The sequence below is a fragment of the Pogoniulus pusillus genome, chromosome 2, assembly GCF_015220805.1.
Source record: "Pogoniulus pusillus isolate bPogPus1 chromosome 2, bPogPus1.pri, whole genome shotgun sequence".
Classification (NCBI taxonomy): Eukaryota; Metazoa; Chordata; class Aves; order Piciformes; family Lybiidae; genus Pogoniulus; species Pogoniulus pusillus.
Genome location: NC_087265.1, coordinates 29425750 through 29446843, shown reverse-complemented (window position 1 = coordinate 29446843; position 21094 = coordinate 29425750). Strand labels below are relative to the sequence as shown.

At 43.2% G+C, this 21094-nt stretch overlaps 1 protein-coding gene across 5 annotated transcripts in view; it reads left to right on the top strand.

Moving 5' to 3' along the window:
• The window catches only part of HECW2 (HECT, C2 and WW domain containing E3 ubiquitin protein ligase 2), a 199592-nt gene that overhangs the window by 122459 nt on the left and 56039 nt on the right, over nucleotides 1-21094 (top strand). For all 5 annotated transcript variants that reach the window (XM_064158857.1, XM_064158867.1, XM_064158856.1 and 2 more), the window contains 2 exons: nucleotides 5749-5856; nucleotides 20440-20534. In XM_064158857.1, coding sequence (XP_064014927.1) covers nucleotides 5749-5856; nucleotides 20440-20534 — 203 coding nt within the window. The remainder of the gene's footprint in view (nucleotides 1-5748; nucleotides 5857-20439; nucleotides 20535-21094) is intronic.

Here is a 21094-nt window from a genome sequence, read left to right as displayed (position 1 = left end):
CTGTGTAAAACATCTTTCCAGAAAGGGATGAAAAAATGGAGATGGGGATATAAATCCCAAACGAGGACCACAAAATAAAGCAGAGGTACAATGGTGTTACCAACACAATTGATCTTTTCTGAACCAAGGTGCAAAGATTTTTCAAGAGCTGCAACCTGGAATACCCGTATTTGATAGTGAAAGATTAAAATGTTAACATTGGATATAATTAAAGCCATTCAGGGATGTGTGGAATCTGTTAAGCATCACCTTCTCTCTGAGCTGTGTGTAGAAAAGATCAGAATGCAGAAGTCTGAAGCCCTTAGATTGCTATAGGAGACTTTCAGTTTCTTTCCTATCCAGTAAGCTGTCTTTGATGTTCCCACGCTAGAGGTTTGTGACTTCAAAATGGTTTGGGGTTTGAAGATTTATATTACATGGAGACAAGACTTTATCACATAACCTAGCACTACTGACCACAGAAACTGGGACCAGAAGGTGAGCAGTGGTTTGTATATCTCATATGCAGACATTAATCAGTTGTTTAACTGCCTCCTCTTACTTGGTTGGTTGGGTTTTTCAAGGTGATTGTAAGGTAGTGGATTTCAGGTAGTTTGTCTAAAAACAGCAATAGTGAAAGCAGTAAGACATACAGAACAATCATTAACTCCACAGAAGCCTCTCAGCTCCTGATGTCAGGTATTGGCTTTGCAGGATTTTCAACACTCCACAACATGCAAAACTGGGAGTAACAATAGATAAACCAGATGGTTGTGCTGCCATTCAGACAGGCTGGAGGAAGGAGCAGACAGGGATGTCACATGGAGTTCCAAGGGAAGTACTGGGTCCTGCCCCTGGGGAGTAATAACCCCTGATGCCAGAACAGGTGTGTGGGCTGTGACTGCCTGCTTTGCAGAAGACATGAAGGTCCTGGTGGACAAGTTTAACAGGAACAAAAAGTGTGCCCAGGCCACCTGCTGGCAGTCCTACTGGAAGAGCCTTAGTCATCAGGCTAAGGTAGGTGGTCCTTCCCCTTTGCTTAGCACTAGTGAGACACCTCTGAGTGCTGTGTCCAGTTCTGGGCTCCCAGTTCAGGAAAAGCATGGGCATATTGGAGCTTCTGGTGGCACTTACTGTTTTATGACTATGATTTATTGTGCACTGCAGTTCTGTAAGCTTCTATTGCACTGCTCCTCCGTTTATTCACCACTGCTGTATTGCTTTGCACACAAAGAAGCCATACGGAGTTGAGCCCTGCCAGTGAGAGCTCTCCCCTCTTCCCTAGTACCTCAGGACAGAACTGTGGACACGGGTGGGGAGCTGCAGTGCTGCCATGAAGATCACAAGCTGTGGGCATTACAGATGCGGTTGTCACCCAGCTGTGACCTTAAAAGATGTCGTAACTATGGTGAAGCCTGAAAGTGGAGAAAAAGGAGTTTTGTCTTCTTCAAGCAGGTTCAGCGAGTGGCTTAGAGTTAAATAAAGAGAATGTAGTTGCTCGGAACACATTGCTTTACAGTGATTTCAAAGAGCACTAGTCAGTTCCACAACGTGTTTTTTTTTCCTTGTTACCCATTTTTCATGATAGAATGTCTCATGTACATCCATCTGTGCAGTGATTGCAGGTCTGAGAAATAAATTCGTTTCTGTAGCATTTTGTGTCTATGGCTTATTGAGGGCAGAGGGATACTGTGCATTGTTTTCTTTCTTTCAGCGGTGTAGACTCACTGGGCAAGATAATGCAGTAAGACAGTATTTTTGTTGCATATTTTATGTTCTGGGAAAGGATATTTATATCTACTCTTTGGCCCAGATTCTGGCACAGCCTCCAGTTTCCCAAACAGCAACAATTATGTGCTGAAAGAGGATTAGAACTGCTTAGATTTTATGTCCTCTATGGAATATATACATATATATATATATATGAGTGGGTATGCATGTACATATATAAGCTATAGAAAAGAAATAGTGGCAATTCAATTCTGAAACTGCTTTTTGTGCTCTGTAGTGCTTGTACACAGGTCTTACTGAAATTATCACTGTTTATTTGACTGCAGCGTTGAAGCAAATTCTGGCAGTATTGTGTCCTTAAATAATTCTGTGCTATTTAAGTTCTAATTTATTTTTCTGTTCAGTTTGAGTTTTTTATAGTCCACAAACTGAGGTATAAAGTAATTTTTCTATCTGCTTTGGTAATGTTATTTTTCCCCCTGTGTAAGTAACATTGTAAAAGTAGGGGAGGGGAGTACATTCAGGAGAAAATCAAAGCTGTCTAAACTAAATCCTGTAATTCAAGACAATTGCTGACATGCAGTGGTCTGTCAGCACTCCTGATCCCTCTGTCTCCGCCACCTTCTGTTGCAGTGGCGGTGTGCCTGTGGGCAGAGCATTGGTGGTTTTATCTTCACTGCTGCAAAAGAGACTTCCTCCATAAAAGGGCTGAAAATGCACTTTCTTAAATGTTGGATTTTATGAAATAAGGTGTAAGTAAAATACAACTGTCAACTCAGAGTTGGAGACTGTTCATGCAGGACCTTTTCTGAAGTTCATGAATGGTCCTGTACAACTTACCATGTACTTCAGTTACTGATCTTCAAAAAATAAAGAAGAGTTGCTTGTGCCTTCATATTGGGAATCTCACTGTTAAAGACATTTATTTTACTGCTTCAGAGTTCCTTGATTTGTTGAACAAAAAACAAATTTTTCATGTATCTTGAGGCTATGAAAAAACTCTCTTTCAGCTGATTAAATACAGAGATCCAGAAGAGTTAGATGCTCAGGAAGGTGTTTTTCTGCCGTATAATACATCTTAATTTACCTAGACTTAGCCAGAACACTGAATAACTTCAGACTTACCATTTTAAGATAACCATGGAATTTTTTAAGTGTCTGCTTGGTTTTGGTAGTACTGGTTTGGACTTGTGGTGAACCAAACCAGGCACTACTGAACATTTGCTGGGAGTTAAGTTACATAGAGTTATGTCTGGGGAAGATAAAAGTGAGGCCTTGGGTTAGGCAGGAGCATCAAAAAAAAACAAAGTAAAGAAGTAGATCAGCAGCGTTTTATGTTGATTAGAATGTCTTTGCAAACCACATACTCAGTTTTGGGGGTGTTTTCAGGCCTATGGGTTGATTTTAAGGGCTGTACTTTCAGAGTTCCTCTTTATAAAGCTTTGAAATAAATACATGGATGAGATACAGCTCTCTGTGGAAGGTTTTTTTCTGTAAGGAAGAATAACTCTGCAGACTTTAAGTTCTTTATGCCTCTGTACCTGACTGGTATTGTGCAGTTTATGTGCTATTATGAAGAAAGACTGAGGGCATTTAAGTTCATCCTGGAGAAGAGGAGACTTAGGGAAGACCTTCTGGTGGCCTTTCACTACTTAAACGGGCTAGTCAAAAAGCTGGAGATAGGCATTTTAGCAGCATTTGTAGTGACGGTCTTAAAGTAAAAGAGGGAGATTTAAGGTAGATAATTTTTCGCACTGAGGCTGCTGAGACACTGACCCAGGTTTTCCAGAGAGGTGGTAGGTGCTCCATCCTTGGAAATATTCCAGGTCAGGTAGTTTGGGGCTCTAAGCAGCCTGCTCTAATTGCAGATGGTTCTGCTGACTGCAAGGGAGTTGGATTAGATGAGCTTTAAAAGTCCCTTCCAACCTCGTGTATTGTATGATTCCATGTTGATTCCACACACAGAGTAGGATCACAGAAAGTTAGGGATTGAAAGAGACCTCTGGAAATCATTGAGTCCAACCCCTTCCCAGAGCAGGGCAGAGTTAGGCCTGGGAGTATTATATACTTGAGGATCACAGGTATTAGGAGAACCCTCCTGTCCCTTCTTGTTGTCATTGAGATAATTACAAACCTAGCTTGGATTTATCATGTTGCTGAGGCATTCAAATTTCAGCTTTCTGAAAATTCTCAGTGTTTCCCATAGCTTGAGGCATCAAAACGTTGGTATCTTGCTATGGCTACCTCTTGACTCTCTAGAACTCCTCTAGGTTGTGGAGAGAGTGCCTAACTTAATCTTGAGTAATCACGGAAATCCAGCATGTGTCTGATGTGCTGAGTGGGACCTTCATGTGTAGACTGCACCAGTCGTGGTTCAGTAGAGTTACTGTGCAGTCACTGAGTTAAGCAGTGAGAATGGGAAGGAGAACAAGAAGCTTAAGCATAAGTTTATATTTTTAAGATAAGAGGAAGAAAGCTGCACTGCTTATTACTTCTTTATCAAGAGCATATGTAAATGCAGGTGACAATTCTGTTGCTCGTGGGAAATCCTATCAAAGAAAAACTGCTTGAATGGAAAGGGAGCATTGTGAATTAAGCCACAGTGGTCCGAGTTCTTGGTGAACTCTTTATAGATTGCACAAAGTAGGTAACTTTTGTTCCAGTGTAGATAGTAAATGGGGATTTTATTAATTTTTTTTTACCTAAGACTAAGGGATGTCGAGCACCACTGGCAAGAATGAAGATGTTGTATTTGTGGTTGCAGGTCTAATTGCCTAATTAAGAAACAGCTGCCTAAATGCACTTGTAAAATACTATGCTGCAGAACTTCCTCTACCAAAGAGTGAAGCTGGATTTACATAAGCTTCCTCTGGATCATGGTAGCTAACCTTTCTGTCCTGTCAAACAGCTTCTTGCTCTGCTTTTCTTTCATTCATTCTGTGTCCTCTGTGCCTCAGTGCAAGCTGGTAAATGAAACTCAAGCCCCGGGACCAGTGTTTGTTACTGTTAGGACACAAAGCTTAGCTTGAGAGGGGAAAATAATTTCCAGATAATTAACCGTTTGCTCCTCTGTTTTCTCCTTTGAATGTATGTTGCTGAATCTCTCACTTGTGTATCTGGTTTAAAAGTGTCAGTTCTGTGCTTTGAGCCTCTACAACTACCTGGTTGTGGCCAGGAGGAGGTTGCTCTCTTCTCTCGGGTGGCCAGCACCAGAACGAGAGGACACAGCCTCAGGCTGCGCCAGGGGAGATTTAGGCTTGAGGTGAGGAGAAAGTTCTTCACTGAGAGAGTCATTGGACACTGGAATGGGCTGCCCGGGGAGGTGGTGGAGTCGCCGTCCCTGGGGCTGTTCAAGGCAAGATTGGACGTGGCACTTGGTGCCATGGTCTAGCCTTGAGCTCTGTGGTAAAGGGTTGGACTTGATGAACTGTGAGGTCTCTTCCAACCCAGATAATACTGTGATACTGTGTCAGCTCCACTGGTAAGAAAGAATCCTGTGCCTGCCAGAAACCCGAAAGTGCTATTTTTTTTGATGCATGTATAAAAATATTCCCTCTAGTTTCTAAAACACAGGAATAGATTAAACACTGAAGTAAATCTTGATACCGCTAGCTGTAATTCCATGCTTCCTAGCTACGGAATCAATGCTAGATCTTCACATCAGAGAGCAGGACCACTCTGTAATTGGTATGGTAACTCTGTGATTAAGTTTCACTCAGCTGTACGTTCCCAGTAGCACCTCTGTTGAGTGCTGGAAGTTTGGGAATGTAATGCTTTACCTTGGCACGTCATCTCTTACAGGAAACCATGTAATTACTTTGGCTGTATGTCTGTCTGCTCAGTCTGCATAAACTGATCTGCCAGCTGTAAAAAAATCTTTTTCCAGTTTGATTTTTTTTTTTTTTTTTTTGCAAGAACTTTATTTTTTTTTTTAAAACACAAGGTATTTTCTGTATCTGGGCCTCTTGAGACAGCAAACCAAGAAAAAGACTAGTATAAATCCTACTTGACAAATTACTTTTCTCTTTCCTTTTTCAGATGAGAACTCTCCAGCCAATTTCTGGGATTCCAAGAATCGAGGAGTGACTGGCACACAAAAAGGACAAATTGTCTGGCGAATTGAGCCTGGCCCCTATTTCATGGAATGTGAGTACACGTTTCTTCACCCCATATCCAAAAGAAACATGCTTTTGTGTCAGGACAGGTCAACAGGGTACTGTTTGATACACAGTTTCCTTTGACAGACTGAAAAACCTGATCACATTGCTTTAAGAGACTGCACTTCCCGGTATGTTTTTTGGGCACGATGAAAATGGAGTTGAGCTCAGATGTACATCTGTATTCCAGGAGTGTTCTTAGGCAATGTGCTTCGGTTCAAGGGAGGAGGAAATTCCCTTGCACAGTATGTGCGATAGCACATATGTATTGAAAGATGAAGTCCCTTCCCCATGTGCTATTTTGAAGTGGGGAGTTAAGCTTCTGAAGGAGTTTGCTGTGAAGGAAGTGCTTTATGGAGATCATGGTACACATGAGCCTGATGACATTCCTCTTGGAACAGGTCTCATGAAGAAGCTCATTATGCTTGCTCCTTCATCCTATGCTAACATCTTGGCCAGCAAGTTCCTTTCAAGGAGTGATAATGGAAGGTCTTTCACTGTTGGTGAATTCACTGACCAGCTCAGGCAGATAGAGGACAGCTTGTCACATTCTGCCCTAGTCTCTGCCATAAACACTATGACTACAGAGGTGAAAGGGATAAAGGATGATATTAAAGGTAGCATCTGTGATACTGTGATAGCATGAAAGAACTGAAGGAGGATCTTAAAACCTCAATTTCCAATCTGGTAAGGGATACCATCCCTGCATCATCTGAATGGGTGCATGTTTCTGCCATCAGGAACAGATGCCCACCTCCTGCAAGGCTATTCCACCCCAGGAGGAGACAAATTCCACCTAGACATCAGCAATCACGTGTGTCACTGTGGATAATTCTGCGTGACAAATATGGTGATGTCTACTCCCCTCAGAGTCTTGCTGAAGAAAGGAAAACATTAGATAACACTCTCGCCATTTTTGTCTCACTCTCGGGCTGGGCTCTGACTGAGCTGCATCTCCCTAACCTCACCTTCCACTCACCTTTACTTCTTAACTTCTTGGCTGAACCTCTATTCTTCCTTAGGACTAGGGTAAGGTTGAGAGGGGCAGGGGGAAGGTGGAAGGGTGGTTGGGAGTCCCTCCTGGGGACTCAGGTTTCTAGGAGGGGAGTTGTGTTTCTGTATTACCTTTTACCTTGTATATTTCTGTATATAACTGTATATACTGTAAATAGCTGCTTGTATATTGTGCTAGCTGTAAATAAATAGCTTCATTTATATTCCCAGAGCCGTCTGAGTCTAGTTGGATATTTCTAAAGTGGGGGGGGGCGGGTAGCGCCCAAACCATCACACCCCAAAAGACAAACATTTCAGCAGGACAAACATGAGTTGTAAATGAAGGAAAAGGTAGTAAGCTGGTAGTCCTTGCTGCTGTTTGTGAGTCTTAGATTCATCTGCTGTCCAGTTACATCAGGATTTCTCAGGTGAAGTTTTGTTGCACCAGGAAATCCAGTGGGTGATTTGAGTTTGAAATACTGAGTCTGTGTGACTGGAAGTCTTTAGCTGAAGACTTCTTTTTCTCCCAGTTTGGAGAGCCATGCCACTCTCTTAGGTGGCCAGGAGTTACAGAAGTTCACCTACTCTGCTGCACGCTTGCATTTAAAAAAAATTATTAGTATTTCTTGCCTTGGTTTTGCTTTTTGATATAAAGGACATCTCTTACTGTGTAAGGTGTATGATCCCCTAAAGAAATCAGTGTTCAAGTCCTAGGATGACAGCATGTCAAAGCTTGCTAGAAGCTCCGATATGCCAAGCATCAAAGTGGCAATCAGTCCCAGAAGAGCTGTGAGCTGCTCTACCACCTGTTTAGCCTCACAGCAATGAACCTCCCTTTGTAAGTCAAAAATACTCCCACTCTGTTCCTTAACTGTGTGCTGCAGTGCTGCTAACTGTAGGTCTTGGCAGAAGTTTTTATTATAATTAACTGATATATCAGCAATACATGTATTTTAAGAGCTGCTGTATACCCTGTGCTATAAATAATTATTGAAACTACTTATTTCTAGAACTCCTCATTGAATCTTGCCAAGTTACCCATTGCATTGTGCAGCACATGTCTTTAGCAACAACAAAGAAAGCTTTCTTAGGATAAAACTAAATTTGATGCCAGTTTGTTATGTGACTGACCTGAAGATAAATGCCAAGAAAATAGCAAAGAACAAGATAATTAACTTTCCTGGTGCCAAAGACAGTGGTACATTAAAGTTGGTGTCTGAAGAACTCATTGCCTCATCTTCCTTGAACATATACTATTGGTGGTGTTGCCAATATGGACAGTTCAACTTGAGGAAGTTTCTTTGTCTTTTAGCTGAGGCTCTTCAACAATACTTTTACTTGATGTGAGCAACATAGGCTAGTACTTCAAGAGTGAGTGGTTTAAAATCAGCTGCCACTGACTTTGCAACTAACTGTACTTAACCAGCTCATTGAACGAGTGAAAGATACACATTTCTTTGGCCATGGTTGGCTCTGTTCATGAGCAGTTCCAGTGCTGTGCAACGAACAAGAGACAAGCAGTTACACAGCAGCTGAGAACTGGAAAAAGGTATGTATATGAGCATATGTTGCTGTAGCACAGAGCGTGGCAGAGAAATATGTCACCAGTGACATTTGTGTTTATAGTATGAGGCCAAAATTGTAGCTAAACACTTAATTAAATTCTGGTGACACTTTTTAAACTAGAAGGCTGCACAGATATGGTAAACATTTGTCTAATTATTGAAGTTAAGGCATCTCTGATGCTTTAATCTGCCATTATTTCCCAAGTTTTGGAAAGAACTTTGCAGTTGTAGGGTTTTTTGGTACTTAGAAATATCTTTGATAAGAGGCAAGGTGCATCTATCAGATACAGGTTGTGGTATTAGGAGTTTGTCATATTTACTCTTCACAGTAATTACTTGCAGCAGACCATTAGCAACTTGATTGTGCTTCTCTAGGAGAGCAAGTGGAGAACAGTCCTAGATTTAGTAGCAACGATCCTGAATTTTTGAAGTACCATCCAGCTAAAAGGTTTTCTTTGGCATCCAATCTGAAGGGTTAAATTTGAAGCCAGTGACCCTTTAAAAAATATTCTGGCAGAACTGTAAAGAGTTCAGTTTGTGATACTTGTCTTCCCTTAGCCTCCCTTTCAGACTAAAGACCAGCTCCTTTAGCCTCGTATATGTCCACTTTTCTCCATCTCAGTCATCTTCATAATCCTCTGCTGTTACCTTTCTATTTTCTTCATGCTCTTGAACCTAGTGATCCAAAGCTAGGCCTGAAATGCCTCACCAGCACCAAGTAGAGTGGGACAGTAGCTTCCATCTGTCTGCTGACCACATACTTTTCAGCATAGCCTGTAAAGATGTGCTGACTCATACTCAATTTGGTGTCCATTCTGAGCCAGCTCTGGCAGTGAGGACTGATGATGCTTGTTAACAGGATTATGTCAAGTAATTACAAAAATGGGCAGTTCAGACTGGCCTGAAGTTGTATTTTTTGCTAGAAGTTGCTAATGTTGAATGATGACTTGAGATCCATCAGCTTGCACCCTGTCCCAAAGACTTCATAGGTTTTTTCCTAGCAGTGTCAGAGCTTATGAAGGTCACGTGTCTTGTCACAAGTCATCTCAGATCTTTGGAGGGTGAAGTATAGAGGATGAGGTCATCACTAAGAAGCCCTGTGCAAGCAGGGAAGGAATATTTCTCGATTAAGTAGTGTTAATCAGTGGAAGTCAACTGGTTTGGCCCTTGGATTCCTTTTGCAATCTTCAGATTTGTGTCTTTTAAGAGAAGTGTCTTAAGCCCTAACTTGGGAAGCCGATTTTCCATGAGCATGATTATAAACTTAGTAATAGTATCACTGAGGTCTGCGGAATTTAAGCTGATGTTTCAAGGCAGGCTTTGGATAAACACTCTTCTGAGTTTCTCATTACTGTGCATTCGCAGTCTTGTAACTCAATTTTCCAGTCATTCCATTTATTCCTCTTAAAATCTTCCCTATGGATTCAGCGTTTCCTATTTCCCAAGGAAGTAGCATGTAAAGCTGTAGTTTGCCATCTGCTCTGTTCAAATCAAGCAACCTGCAGGAAAAAATAGAAAAGGAGAGCCTTGCCATCATACTAAAACTAGACATTAGTTCACCCCAGAGCATCCAGAGTAGCAAAACGAAGATCATAAAAAAAAAACCCACTATCAACTTGCTGTAGACAAAAATCAACACAAACATTTCTGTAGACTCTACCCAAGAAGGAGAATGAAAAGAATTAATAGTGAAATAATGAGAGCTTAACTTAATGTATTCCAGAAGGACAAGTAGCCTCTTGAGGGGAGCAGCTGAGGGAAAGATATGCAAAGGAGAAAGGAAATAGAGGCAAAGCATAGTCCTGCTCACCATCACAACAGCTGGTGTCCTTATGTTGTCACCTGAGGACCTGAGTGACAACCAATACAGAGACAGGTATTCCTCTCTCTTTTCCCAAGGGAAGGAGGAGAAGTGCCACATAATCATGAAAGGGAACTCAGTCAATTTAAAGAAGGTGAATTTGAGCATCAATATCCATGAGATGCAGTTTCCTACTGACCTAGTAGAGGTGGCTGTAACACATCCTGCTCAATAAAAGCTGCTGCATGTTTCTAAAGTGCAGATGCTCAGTCAGCTTTCTGCAGTATAGGGAATGGCAGGTCATGTTGGAGGGGGTCATGGGAGGAAAGTCCTGTAGAGTACAGTCACTGTCATGCCGCAGGTGACTGATGTTTGTGCACTTTGATATGCCCAGTGCCCAGAAGCTTACAGCTGTACAAATTCTAGTAGGTAAAACAGGCCAGGGGCCACTTCCTGCTGCTAGGTAGAAGTGCCACAGCGTGACTTGTGCCCATGCACCCAGCCTTTCCCCTATATCAGGGATATGTGGTCACTGTTCAGCAGTATGAATGGTCCTGTGTTTGCATTTGAGATTCTGATGTGGCCCTGCCTGATTTATCAGTACAGGTCTAGGCCAAGAGCCTCCTTTTGAGACTGTATGGGACTTGGATTTGTAATATACAGCCTCATGTGTATTAATTGCAGTATGTACAAAAAGCATCTTCACCTACTTTACCTGTAGTGTAAAGTCCTTGTTGATGTTTGTAACAATCAGTGTCACAGCCATTGCTGTGAGCAGCATGGAGATACACTGATTTCCATACCTCTCCTTACCAATGCTGTGGCTTTATGTCTTGAGCAGTAATGCACAGTGGCAGCTGTGGGGATTCATCTAGACTGCCAGTCTTGTCACATCACTCATTCCCAAGTCACCCTTGGGATGTTTGTGGTTAAATTACTTCTGGTTCCACACTGCAGTACCTAGATGCAGCAACTGCACAGATACTGTTCTCTCTGCTTTAAAGCTTGGGTTTGTGGCAGGACTGTGAGATGCATTCTCATGAGGTGATAATCTGTGTGTTTGCATTATGCTGGTGACTTGTTACAAAGGAGGTTTTGTGTGGAATTCTCTCTATTCAGTGCCCATTTCCATGAAAAGGATTCACACTGGAAGAAGCTGAATGAGACATTAGGAAGAAATTCTTCCCCGTGAGAGTGGTGATGCACTGGAACAGGTTAACCAGTGGAGGCTCCAAGCCTGGAGGTGTTGAAAGCCGGGTTGGATGTGGTTTTAAGCAACCTGGTCTAGTTCAGGTTGTCCTTGCTCATGACAGGGACTTAAACTAGATGATCTTTAAGGACTCTTCCAGCTCAAACTGTTCTACGATTCTGTGAAACTATAACTTTGAAAAAAACCAACGGTGTATTGGGCCAAGAGAGCCAGTGGCATCCTGGCCTGCATCAGGAACAGTGTGGCCAGTAGGACAAGGGAGGTTATTCTTCCCCTGTACTCGGCACTGGTCAGGCCACACCTTGAGTACTGTGTCCAGTTCTGGGCCCCTCAATTCAAGAAAGATGTTGAGGTGCTGGAACATGTCCAGAGAAGGGCAACAAAGCTGGTGAGGGGCCTGGAGCACAAATCCTATGAGGAGAGGCTGAGGGAGCTGGGGTTGTTTAGCCTGGAGAAGAGGAGGCTCAGGGGTGATCTTATTACTGTCTACAACTACCTGAAGGGACATTGTAGCCAGGTGGGGGGTGGCCTCTTCTCCCAGGCAACCAGCAACAGAACAAGGGGACACAGTCTCAAGTTGTGCCAGGGTAGGTATAGGCTGGATGTTATGAGGAAGTTCTTCACAGAGGGAGTGATTTGCCATTGGAATGGGCTGCCCAGGGAGGTGGTGGAGGCACCGTCCCTGGGGGTCTTCAAGAAAAGCCTGGATGAGGCACTTAGTGCCATGGTCTAGTTGACTGGCTAGGGCTGGGTGCTAGGTTGGACTGGATGATCTTGGAGGTCTCTTCCAATCTGGTTGATTCTATGATTCTATGACTGAAAATGCCATACTAGTGGAATGAACTCCCAGCTTCCTTTTTGTTAATAAAACTAAGAGATAATTGAATGAAAAAAATCTCAATAATTGATGTGCTTTTAGCATTTAAGGGCTGCTGTAGCAAAGAGTTGTTGTTACTAGAGATCTGAGCAGAGTTCAGTGCGTTTTGGTTTTGTCTGAAGCGGTCATTGTTAATTATGCAATAACATAGTTCATTACTTCTACCCAGGTTTTATATTTTCTTGGCCATTTAAATTCAGTAAAGGTCATGGTTTTCTCACATGGAATTTTCTGAGCCTGGAATATGTGTCTCTGTAGGGCTATTCAACCAGTGCCTTTCCAGTGGTCTGTCAGGGGACTGGTGGTTATTGTCCCTACCCTATTTATAAACGCACTCTCTGCATTAGAAACACTTCTGTTGCTCTGCTATTTATAGCTGTCATGTCTTAACAGCTATTTTTGAGTAGCACAAATAACTGAAGCAAGATCAGATCTTGTGCTTTTTTACATTTGTGGCAAGCCTTGTTGACTTCCTTAAGCAAAGAATACCCCAGTCTTTGGTTTGAAGGTTAGTGTTTTGTGTCTTGCCAAACTGGAGTATAATAGGCCATGCTCATGGCTGTAAATCAGAACCTCCACTTGACAGCAAAGCAAGTGGGACTGGCAGTAGACTCAGCAACCATTTGTCTAAGTCCTTTTTCCTGAAGCAGGTTAGCTGAGGAAAGACCACACATGTAATGTTTTTGATGTTAGTTTATCTAAAACCTTTCTGTAAGTCAGCTTAAGTCACTTTCTAGTGTTCTGGTTTTAGCAATTCCTTCTGTAAAATAAGTTCTGTCATGTAACTGATGAGAGCTGACAAATACCTGGAGGCAGCAGGCTTTAACAGTTGGGTTCTGCTGCTTTTTGCTAATCTGTGCTCTTCCCAGTAGAAACTAAATGGAAAGGTACATGGTTAAAATGCTGCAGAAAACAGTGCTAAATGTCCAAACAAAAAGCTTCTGACGACTGAACTATCAAGCTAAGGAGAAGAAAGTCAACTGGCAGCATGTGCAGAGTGCTTCTAAATTTTTGTGGTTGCCCATGTGGTGTTTGGGTTCAGGTAGAAAAAATTGGGGTTTAATGCAGCGCCTCTTCCCTGAACTGCATTTCCCTTTGTAGCTTTGTAAAGCATTCCTACAACTGATTGAATTTGTTCTGGTGGCTACATTTCCTTAATCACGTTTTGCACAACATAAATTAATCTGAAAAGGATGAGAACATGCAATGTCAGCAATTTCCTCACTGAGCGTTGGAGAGCACATGTTCCAAGAATGCAGCTCAGGTTGAGAGCCACCTGGCTTGAGAGCAGCACTGTGCAGAGGGATGTGGAGGCCTTGGTGGACAAAAGGCGTGACATGAATGAAGAGTGTGCCAACAGGATGCTGAGTTTCTTCAGTAAGGGTATTGCAGGCAGCGATAAAGATGTCATTCTCCCACTCTACTAGCACTGGTCAGGCTGCACCTTGAGTACTGTGTAGAGTTTTGGTCTCCACTGCACAGGAAGGATGCATGCAGGCTGGAAAGAGTCCAGAGAAGGGCTGCAAGAATGATCAGAGGACTGGAAGACCTGTCGTTTGAAGGAAGGCTGAGAGAACTGTGTTTGTTCAGCCTTGAGAAGAGAAGACTTAGGGCAGACCTCATAACCATGCACAATTACATGAAGGGAGGGGGACTCCCTTTTTACAAAGAGTGCCATGGTAAAGGCAGGGGGTGATGGGGACAAGCTGTTACTGGGGACATTCGGACTGGATGTCAGAAAATTTTTGTTCACCATTTGATCTATTAGACATTGGAATAGACTCCCAAGGAATGTGGTGGATTTCCCCACATTAGACAGTTTCAAGGCCCAGCTTGACAGTGTTGGACTATCTCATTTGTGCTATATTCTTACCCTGAAATCTTGGACTAGATGATTCTTGAAGTCCCTTCCTACAAATCTATGTTTATCTCTGCAGAGAGGTGTGGATTCAGCCCTAGTAACTTCTAGTATCTAGCTTCAGTGTGCAAAAAGAATTAGCTGCTATGCATTTCCCATATGGTTAACCAGGAGCACTCTTTGCCTCCCCAGCCTCTTACAACCCAGCTAGGGTTTGACTTGTCCTTTTGAGGTGTCTCTGCCCATCCCTTCTTAGTGGAGTCTGGTGGGATTCCACCTCTGATGTAAGTGTTTAATTCACACATAATCAAACAGTATGATAGGGGTTGGAAAGGACCTTTGGAGATCATCCAGTCCAACCTCCTGCTAATGCAGGACCACACAGCACACTGTGATCCTGGGAAACTTGAAGGCAGGTGTGGAATCTCTCCAGAGAAGGAGACTCCACAACTTCTCTGTGCAGCCTTCTCCAGGACTCCAGCACCCTTACAATGAAGATGTTTCTCTGTATGTTCAGATGAAACCTCCTGGGTTCTAATTTGTACCTATTGCCTCTTGTCCTGTTACTGGGCACCATTGACCAAAGTCTGTTCCCAGCACTTTAACTCTTGCTGAGTATTGAGAAGATCCCTTCTCAGGCTGTTCTTCTCTGAGCTAAACATCCCCATAGCTGTCAGCCTTTCCTCCTCACAGAGGTACTGCAGGCTCCTCAGCATCTTTGTAACCCTATTTTTAAAGCAAACACGTTTCTTTTCCTGAGTTACCAGTCTCCTGGAAAGAATACATTCTTCTAGAGTTATGTCCATGTGTTTTTGTATTCCAAGTTCATGTATTCTGAGGATCTTTCTACCCTAAAGCAAGTTTTTGATGGACAATGTTAAAGGCAGTAAAAAGGTAGTTGAAGTAGGGGGACTTTGGGGAATTAGTGATGTTTTAAATGCAAGATGTTACTTGGTGCAAGCTGATCTCTTTGTTCTTGGAGAGGCAGGAGTGCATGGTCCACAGAGGGAAGTACAATGCTGTAATTTCATGCAGGGGTTCTTTTGAAATTCAAATGTCCATGTATGAATCCCAGAAACCTTGCTTAATTTCAGCATTTTTATGTAATGGATCTGAGCTGTAAAACTGGTAATAAAATTATACCAGCTCTTGGCTTTTAAAGGGCATTATAGTTTTACATAGTGTTCATATATATCACTTTTTATACGACTGTGTGAGGACTTCTCAAGAATCATAGATACCTCAATTTCATTTCTGTCTCATTTTTAAATGGCAAAGAACTGTCTTGGTGTCTGTATGATGACTGCAGGAATGTCAGTGACAGTGGGACATATATGATATCAAGAATACAGAGCTAAGTACAGTTGTCTCTCTTCCTCACCCCCTGAAATGAAAACACTTTTTGATCTGATATGTCCTATTTTTCCTTAATGAGACAGCAAACAGTTCTGTGGTCAGGTACAGGATGTCTTTCCCTTGCTGGATTTACTGCTGTTGGCTTTTCCACTACAGATCACATGCAGAGCAAGCTAATTCATTTGCTGAGGGGAGCAGAAATAGGAAAGGAGAGAGAGAAGTGTAGTTTTTTTTTTTTTCCTAAAGGAAACACATGAAAACAAGGTGGCAGGAGAAATGAAAGAAACAGGGAAGATCCTGGAGGTGACATGTGTGACTCTGTGGAGCAGTTCAGAAGAGGCCTGTGTGTTGATCTAGCACTGAACCCAGCTCTCTGTATACTGAAGTCCTGTGTGCAGATAATTGAACTTACTTCTGCAGGTGTCTGTAGGGCCTTACTTACAGGTAGTAAACTGAGCTGTGTTCTGTTGGGAGCAGTGTTAGATCCCTATTCTCAATCTCTATCTGGAGCTCAGGAGTCCACTAATCAAGAAAACTGTTCCTATAAACGTTTTATCCAATAACGTAGTACAAAGATTGTCAAAAAGCTGGATCCTCAGCTCTTTTGACTGACAGGCTTCCTCTGAGATTCCTTCTGCTGGCATTAACTGCAATTTCTGGCATTATTAGCCTTGAATAAAATGGCTTGGGTGTGTCTGATCCTGTGAAAGGAATGTGTTCTTGCTGTGTACAAGATAGTCTGGGCAAACTCCTGCTTCCTTTGGCACATCAGCATGCATGTGATGGGCAGCTCAGTCTTCAATTTCATGATGAATTTCAAGCACAGCTTCTTTTGTGTTAATGCCCTCAACGCAATGCTCACAGCAGGTCTGCCATTCTGAGTATAAAGCTCAAACTAGATCAGTGCTTCTGCTGCTCCTGGGAAGTGGGAGAAACTCCCCACAATGTGGGTTAAAATGCTCTGCTTATCTAATTCTATCAGTTGGCGCCAGAGGTTTGGGTTTTCTTTAATTTAGTTTTTATGAAAGGGACCATCAGACCTGGTTTTTGTCTCAGACACTTTTCTGCTGTCACCAGCCACATACAGGTATTGAAAAGTGCTGCATACTGATAGAGGTCATGGAGGGGAAGAAATCTGAGGGTACAAAGCTTCTAGCCTTGCATTTCATCCTTTTGGGACATGTGCTTATCTGGGTAGTTAGAATGTGTAACGGTCTGCAGTGCCCCATCACGTTAGGGAGTGTCTGGTGATGGAAGCAGCAGGTGATAACCTTCCAGCTGGCAGATTCTTTTCAGAAGGGGCGAATCGAGAGGAGATAGTCAGTGACAACAGACTGAATAAACAGCAGCTCCAGAAACTCCATGGAATGAAATTTGAATTGCAGTGAGGCTGAGCATTGTAGCCAGAAAGCAGAAGTCTTGGTGGAATAGTCTTACCATACTCTCAGGTGGTCATAATACGTTCACACTGCCATTAAGAGACGCTCAAAACCCGAGTCCTCATTACCTAATATGTGCATTTTACAGTGTGGAGAGTTCAGCACTTGCTGTACATCCTGCCAGCTTTCACAAGTGCTGAAATTCCAACTCTCTCCATTTGGATATAAGCACTGTTGGTAGGCTGATAGTTTCTCTCTTTAGGAAGAACATGCAGATCCTGACTTGTAATTTTTAGGTCTGATAAAGTTTTGTAGATGATTAGAAATCCTGTCTGCATTTCGAATTTTGCCCCTGAAGTCTGTGGTAAATAGAGCATGTTTTGACTGCGTGTGTGAATTCAGCTGTGAGGAGGAGGAAGTGGGATCAGCAGCTCCTCCACCTCAGAAGTCCCTGGAGGCACTGTCAGCCAGGCACTATCCTTTGAAGGGTAGTTCTGAGGTGCCTCTTCTTTGTTCTGGGAGGAAGATAGTAAATAAATATTGAGCTATAACTGCAGCAAGTTTTAAACATACATAAACAAGCAATGCTTTTTGGCTGAGCAGGCTTGCAGGATAGATTTCTGATCCTCCTGAGGAGGAAAAGGTTGATATTTTATTACAGCCCTCAGTGAATCATGCCCTATGTGTCTCAAAACCTTATCTCCAACATTGTAGTTTTGTCGAGGCAATCCCAGGAACAAATCTAGGCTGGGCAGTGACTGGCTGGAGAGCAACCCTGAGGAGAGGGACTTGGGGGTGCTGGTGGACAAGAAGCTCAACATGAGCCAGCAGTGTGCACTTGCAGCCTGGAGGGCCAACCAGCGCTTGGGCTGCATCAGGAGAAGTGTGGCCAGCAGGATGAGGGAGGTGATTCTCCCCCTCTACTCCACTCTGCTGAGATCCCACCTGGAGTACTGCATCCAGTTCTGGAGCCCCCCATTACAAGAAGGATGTGGACATGCTGGAGCGTGTCCAGAGAAGGGACACTGGGATGATAGAGGGCTGGAGCACCTCTCCTATGAGGACAGACTGAAAGTGTTGTTGCTGTTCAGTCTGGAGAAGAGGAGGCTCTGAGGTAACTTTCTTGTGGCCTTTCAGTATCTGAAGGGGGCCTACAGGAAAGCTGGGGAGTGGCAGGACTAGGGGGAATGGAGCAAAGCTGGAGATGGGTAGGTTCAGACTGGATGTGAGGAAGAAGTTGTTCAGCATGAGAGTGGTGAGAGCCTGGAATGGGTTGCCCAGGGAGGCAGTTGAGGCCCCATGCCTGGAGATGTTTAAGGCCAGGCTGGATGAGGCTGTAGGCAGTCTGCTCTAGGGTAGGGTGTCCCTGTCCATGGCAGGGGGGTTAGAACTACCTGATCCTTGTGATCCCTTCCAACCCTAACTGATTCTATGATTCTACAAGGGTAGCAAAATACTGTTAAGCTAAGTCAGGAACTGACCTACCAAGGCCAATCATAGATACTATAGATATCTTCTGGTCTGTCTGATCTGGTTGCTGCAGTTTCTACCTGTCTGAGGCTATTCCTGTAGCATTAGTTAAACCCTCATCAACCTTGCACAGGTGAGTTAGCCCAGCCAAGGAAAGCAAGGACATTGTTCTCCACAGACAAAGTCCCAGAGGATCAAGTGCAGCCATAATTCTAACTGTTCTGCTGGGTTGCAAGAATGCAGAGGAAGGACAATGGAAGTCAGCCTTTGGTTCAATTCCATACTCTTCTGCTTGCAGTAAATGCAGCTTAGCAAACAAAACTCAAATCAGTGGGACCAGAAAATTGGTGTAACATTTACCTTCCCTGTGTTCCAATATGAAGTGTTCCAAGCTTCCTTCAGATGTGTCATGCAACTTCTTCCAGGGCTGACCAGAATCATCCTGAGTAGCAAACGTCTCAATGAGCCTTTTTTTTTTGTAGCTGATCATATTGAAATAGAAGCAGAAACACAAATCTGCAGAATTAGGTAAACTACTGCATTTGTCTGTTAAGTAACAGAAGGACTCTGCATAAAGAGGAGATAACCAGCTGCTCTACTCTTAATTTCCTGCTGGGGTATTTCTGGAGACAGATAACTGAATGGTGGATCTTACTCGTATCAAAAGAGCTTTCAGGAGTACTGTCACAACCAGGTATCCCATGCCAACCCTGGGCAGCTGGGGAGGTCGTGCTGAGATTCAAAAACTCCCCTGGAGTAAATAAAAGTGAAGAGAGGCCAAATGACCAAGGAGCTGGGTTTGGTAGACCCAGTGAAAAAACTTTTGGTAACTGTGGTGGTTTGGGTGTTACCTGCACCCCCCACCCCCCCCCATAAAAAAATCACCCAGACTAGACTCAGCAGCTCTGGAAAGTCGAATGAAGCTTTATATTTACAGCTTAGCACAATATACAAGCAGATATTTACAATATATACAGAAATGTACAAGTTAAAAAGTAATACAGAAACACAACAGCCCTCCCAGAAACCTGAGTCCCCAGGAGGGGCTCCCAACTGCCCTTCCACCTACTCCCCACCGCTCTACCTTATCCTAGACTTTGCCTTACGATCAAGGTAGTTCAGCAGGTCGGACAGGGGGTTAGGAAGCAGATGGATTAGTCACACAGACAGCAGGTTAGGTTAGAGAGAAGTTCATGCAGCCCCAAGAGAGAGAGCAACTCTGTTATCTGTTTTGTGTTCTCGTTCTTATACATCTCAGCAAGCCTGTGAGTGAAGTGGCCATCAGCACTGTTTCCCTTTCACAGCCTGTGATCTAATTCTTCTCACCAAAACATTCTAGCGAGGCTCAAACTAGCATAGTAACTGGAGCATAGACTGGAGCAGAGGGAAAATGGGAAGAAAAGAAATAGAGAGAGAGAAAAAGCACACATGAGAGTTGAGAAGTGAAAGAAAGATGGCCCCATCCTTTGTCCCTGCAAAGTCTCATGGGTGTAGTGCAAGTTCTTGGTGGCAGGTATACAGACCCTGGAAGCTGTGGTCCTTTTATACCCTTTGGCAGGAGGGTGATCTCTCCAAGTCCCAAAGAGAGGTGTGCATGGGTGAGGTGCACACAGGGGGTGCCATCGGCCTTCTGAATGGGGCACTGTTGCAGTGGTTTTAGAGGGGATTCCTCTTCCACAGAGATTAGCTCTTGCCAACGTTAAGCCATCTGCCGAGCCAGCGGCTCTCTTCCAGAGCTATGAAGGGCTGTCAAAGGGCTGTATATTCCGACCAGGTAATGTCAGACCCTGTTTGAGACAATAGAATAGTTAGGGGCTATCAGCCCTGTTGTTTTGAGGCCTTAGAGTCGTTGGGCTCTCACAAGTACGCTGCAGAGCATTTTGATAGCTCTTCGCCGTGGTAGCCAGACCTGCACCTCTGCTCCTACCAGAATGTTGGAATAGCTGCAGGGCTAGCGTCCAAACTTTGAGACAGAAGTGAACTCCACCTCCCTTTTCATTGCCTTTCCTTTGCCTGGTGTCAGTCTCGAAGGTTGTAATGGGAGTTTTTGTTTTATTTTTCAGCTGAGATAAAAATCTGTTTTAAATACTACCATGGCGTTAGTGGAGCTCTCCGAGCTACTACCCCGTGTATCACTGTGAAAAACCCTGCTGTGATGGTAAGTTCAGCCTCTTTCTTCCTTGTTTTCTTATAAGATGGTAATATTAACTCTCTGACAAACTTACCAACATGAGGCTCCTAGTTTTACTGTTGGCTGTAATTTGTTGCCAAAAAACCCCGTTATGTTGCCTGATAAAAATCATCCAAGTTGGGAAATGCTTTTCTTGAGTTTGTGTTATTCCTGATAAAATAGCAGCAAAACGTCACAGAGCTGAACCGAGATCTTTCATGCCAAGAATTAGTTTTGCTTGCTTTCAGCTCTGAGGCTTACAGTTAATACCATAATAGAAATTTTTCACACTGGTTATATAACCTAAAATGAATCCTTACCAAAGTTCTCAGTTTCTTCTTAGTCGATAATATAAAACCCACAAGCATTGCTGAGATAGCAGTTGTTAGTGCAAAAATGAAACAGGACAAAACTCTGCTCTGGCAGAGTCTTTTTGGGTTTGTACCATTGGAATTCAGTGATTCTCTGACTCCTGAGAATGATTGTTGTCTTACTATACGTCGATTATGAGACTTGTTCTTTGAAAATGATAAAAGTTGTGATGGTGT